Source organism: Electrophorus electricus, chromosome 12 (genome assembly GCF_013358815.1).
Source record: "Electrophorus electricus isolate fEleEle1 chromosome 12, fEleEle1.pri, whole genome shotgun sequence".
NCBI lineage: Eukaryota > Metazoa > Chordata > Actinopteri > Gymnotiformes > Gymnotidae > Electrophorus > Electrophorus electricus.
The window spans coordinates 309,462-314,215 of record NC_049546.1 but is presented as its reverse complement, the minus strand read 5'-3'; the positions used below and the strand labels follow the sequence as shown (position 1 = coordinate 314,215).

Sequence of the window (4,754 nt, the reverse complement as noted above, 5' to 3'; positions counted from 1 at the left end):
TAATGTTCATCCTAATAGGAAACATTTTTTAAAAAGTGAATTCAGAATTGGTATGTTCACACTGGTATTGTGTGATTCCAGTCTATTTGAGGAATGCAGGCTGAGTCTGTAACAGTGGGCCCATTCCACACCAGGACCATGTCCACACCACACTCAACTTTTTAAGATATTTGTGTTCTGCTTTTTTAAATGTAACATCTCCTCAATGTTTAATATAACACTATTAGACCTTTTTAGTATGATACAGACATTTATTTTGCAATATGTTCCCTGTGTCTTTAAAAAGCAGGCAACAGAAGATGACGGGTGATCAGGAGTGACCTTTCTAATGCGCCCACGCACACATGCGCGCGCACACGCACGCACTAACTAACTGCAAAGAAGCACAATCCCATGCTTGCATTCACACACACTATCACACATCACCAGTGTTTCAGGAGATCATACACTGAGCTGGATCAGAATTCAGCAGTGCTTCTGATTAATGTTTCAGATGATTATTATCATTATTATCATTGTTTTTATTATTGAAATATGTTTATCTATGTCTCAATAGACTTTAGGAAGGCGTTTGGACTGCTGTGTTTTTAAATGTTTTTAGTTCTATATTATTTCTACAACTCCGTGAAACAGTTTAGTTTCAGGTGATTTTCAGCATTTGATTAAAAAACTGAAAATCACTTGAAACGTGATTCAAACAAAATTTTAATTTTTCATGACTCAGGGATTCCTTTTTCCATTTCAGCTGGACAATACCTTTAGACCTTCTTGGCTAGTGCTTATTAAATACAAATTATAAAAGCATGCCAGGTGTTTGGTACAGTAAGACGTCTGTAATGGGTTGCCAGGTGTTTGGTACAGTAAGACGTCTGTAATGGGTTGCCAGGTGTTTGGTACAGTAAGACGTCTGTAATGGGTTGCCAGGTGTTTGGTACAGTAAGACGTCTGTAATGGGTTGCCAGGTGTTTGGTACAGTAAGACGTCTGTAATGGGTTGCCAGATGTTTGGTACACTAAGACGTCTGTAATGGGTTGCCAGGTGTTTGTCACAGTAAGAGTCCATAATGGGTTGCCAGGTGTTTGGTACAGTAAGATGTCTGTAATGGGTTGCCAGGTGTTTGTCACAGTAAGAGTCTGTAATGGGTTGCCAGGTGTTTGGTACAGTAAGATGTCTGTAATGGGTTGCCAGGTGTTTGTCACAGTAAGACGTCTGTAATGGGTTGCCAGGTGTTTAGTACAGTAAGGATTTATGCTGGTCCTCTGTCTGCTAGTCTTCAGATGCGAACTCCATCAGTCTTGAGAAACACTTTCCTGTTTCTGTCATTCTGTAATGAAGCCGTGTGTCCTTCTAACTGCTGTAATGTTTTGACATGTATATTATGTGCAGTGTACACTGATCAGCTCATAGGTGTGTATGCCAGCGAACGCCTTCTGCTAAAAGAGTTAATGGAGGGAGGCAGTGGGCACAATCAGGAAAACCACTGAGGAGTGTCATGTGTCATGTGACTGTGTCATGTGCAGGACTGGACTGGCAGAGGCCCAAACAGCAGCACTCCAGCGAGAACGACGCTGAGATGGTGTCCAGCGGCACGGCTGACAGCACTGAGCTCTACATGAAGGGCTCCACGCCACCAGACCTCACGCCCGATGTGAGCCCATCCACCAGCCGCCCGTCCACGCCACCAAGAAGCCCCACCTCCAAACCGCCACACCGGCCCAAAAACGCCCGCTTCTTGCGGCAGAGCGCCGTGGACGACGAGCGGGGTGGAGCCTCTGTGATCCAGGTGCTGCTGGAGGGGCGTGGTGAGGGACGGGCAGGTGGAGTGGGTGGAGGGGGGTACCTGAGGGCAAACACCTGGAACGAGAACACACGCCCCTCACAGCGAGGCAGCAGTCGCTCCAGCACCCCTTCTGTCCAGGACGAGGCTCGAGGTGGGCCAGCCCGCACCAACGGTCACAAGCACTGCTCGTCCAATCACAAGCCCCGGGAGCATGGCTCCTCCAATCACAAGACTTCGCGGGAGAGGTGGGTAGACTGCCAATCCACAGCCTGGACTTCGCAGCGTGTCCATGGCGGCAGTTTGCCCCACCCACGCCTGCTAGAGCAGGATGAGGAGAAACTCAGTAACTACGAGATGGAGATGAGGCCACTGCAGCCTATGGACTCCAACTCCCAGAAGCCTTATGGACAAGGGGAGGACCAGCACAGGCATGCAGAGCCCCGTTCACACACACTGCAGAGACGGAGCAAAACCCGAGACCAGGAGAGGGACCGGGAGAGGGATCGAGTGAGGGAGAAGGAGAAAGAGAAGGAGAGAGAGAGGGAACCCCAGGACACATCACGGCCCCCAGGGGCCCGGGACAGCCGGGAGAGGCCCAGTCTGGACAGCCTCAGCGTAGGGGGAAAGTTAGAGGCTCGTCCCCTGCGCAGGGACCTCACTCTCTCACCCCCCCAGAAATCCTCACCCATTGCACTAGAGCACGACAGTGAGAATCAGACACTCAAAGCGAACTCGGTGAGTAAGGAACTGCCTCCATGTTCTTTGGTTTATTTAACTTACATCTTACACTCAGCTTATGATGGAAGGACACTAGACGTGGCTGCATGTCTGCATGTCCCCACTCTCAGGACACACATGTTCCACCATGCACCACTTCTGCAGGTCACATAACAGGTCACACCAGTTCTCACCTTCTCTTACCATCTACGGTGTATTACCCATCCTGTAGTGCTCAGTTAATGCTCGGTTAGTGCTCGGTCTCTGCTGCTGGCTGGATAATGTTTATGCATACACACTCAACCCAGCAGTGTCACAAGAGTGTAAAAGACACAGAAACCCTGAACCTGTGCTGTGTGTGATGAAGACGTTACACGTCTGTAGCACTGTTACGTTACCCAGCCAACAGAGGAACTGTGGTCACAAACTGGACGTGCAATCCCAGGTGCAGTGTGTAACTATACATATGAAGCCCCATAATACCAGCAGCAGCCAGTGAGCACAGAACAGCTGTGCAGTCCAGGACAAACAAACCATGTGGGGTGTCCAGACACGCCTCAGGCCAACTCTAACACTACGCTGCAGTGACCACAGCAAAGCCAGTGCTCGCACTGCGAGTATACAACCTCAGATGCTGCACACTGCATCGCACCAACCCTGGTAACAACAGACTGGCAATGTGGCTCTTTCCTCAACACGGCCCTGGATTGGCTGCCCCATAGTCTGTTGCTAGGGAACAGCTTATGCCTTGCTCCAGCACTAGCCAATGGGCATGTGTGTGAGAGCTGGGGTGTGTGTGTAGCTCCAAGGTAATGAGTGCAGTATACTTGTGTCAAACATGTTTGCACCAACCACAGACTGGCTTATTCAGAGAAGGAAACCCCCACACAGATTGTTCCAGCTTTTAACAAACTACCGATGTCTGAGTACTCGAATCACTACAGGGTGACGGGGGTGTGTTACGTTTCATTTTAAATGCAAGGGTCTCGCGTGCACTGTGTGTGGCGGTAATTTATGCAGCGGGTAAATGTGCGACGCTCCGCGCTCCTGCTGCCTTCACTTGTCACAGTCTGATTTTATGGCTCAAAAGTTCCTCGCGTGTAAAACGCGCGTCCTGATTCCCAGGAGACACGGTCTGTGACACAGTTACATATAAGCACATCAATTAAACGTCTGCACGGCGCTGTGTCCCGTCATTTTAAACACGCTCCTGCGCTCCACAATGTGCGCGAGAGCCTCGTTTCCATCCTGATATCTCTCGAGCGCTACGGCGCAACAGATCCCGCCCACGTCACCGGCTTCACGCACTTAGTAGGACACCAGCAGATAGACACATAATGCATGAGTAACGGTAGCAAATGCTGATCTCTCTCTCTCCCTCTCTCTCCCTCTCTCTCTGTCTCTCTCTCTCTCTCCCTCGCTCTCTGTCTCTCTCTCTCTCTCCCTCGCTCTCTAACAGGGCTCCAGCTCGGTTCTGGTTGTCATGGTGATTTTGCTCAACATTGGAGTCGCCATTTTGTTTATTCACTTTTTTATTTAAGATGTTATTCCTGCTAGTTCATCTTATGTATCAGTGCTATTGTATAAATCAGTTGGGAGTGATATCTGGGCCCTGGGATTACACAACAAGTCAAAGGATAACAGAAGGCTCCGGAAGTGAATTTCCAAACAGCTAAACTTGGTCTCAGAAGTTCTCTCTGTAACATCTCTGCTTCCCTTAAGAGCTTTTCTTCTTATTTGAACCTGTCAAATACTGAGCTGAAAACATCCTTTCCAACTTATAGCTTCAACTGAATTATTATTATTCATGTATTTCTGATATACCTTCTAGTCACTTATTTGCCCTTTTGTTGTTCTTGACCATCTGTTTGTATTCTTGCCTGGGCATTGAACTCATGAATGGTGTTAATGAGAGAGGGTGTGTGAAGGCAATGTATGTGAAGACATCATGCCAAAAGGATAATAAATGCCCCCTACACACACACACACACACACACACACACACACACACACACACACACACACACACACATACACATATACACACACACACACACACACACACACACACACATATACACACACACACACAGACACACACACACACACTCACTCACACACACACACATACACACACTCGAGATTTTCATATATGTTGTATGTTTTAAATGCTGCAGTCTTACAGCAGTGGATCAGCTGTTGCGTAAGCACTTGATAATTTCACAGTGCAAAACTCACCTGCAATTATTCCTTATTA

The 4,754-nt window shown here is 48.1% G+C and overlaps 1 protein-coding gene across 1 annotated transcript in view; it reads left to right on the top strand.

Annotated features, from left to right (window-relative positions):
* Window positions 1–4,525, top strand: part of jph3 (junctophilin 3) — a 38,325-nt gene extending 33,800 nt beyond the window's left edge. Inside the window, exons 4-5 of the mRNA XM_035531922.1 lie at window positions 1,521–2,515; window positions 3,957–4,525. Coding sequence (XP_035387815.1) covers window positions 1,521–2,515; window positions 3,957–4,037 — 1,076 coding nt within the window. The 3' untranslated portion in view covers window positions 4,038–4,525. The remainder of the gene's footprint in view (window positions 1–1,520; window positions 2,516–3,956) is intronic.
* Window positions 4,526–4,754: the final 229 nt, after the last annotated feature.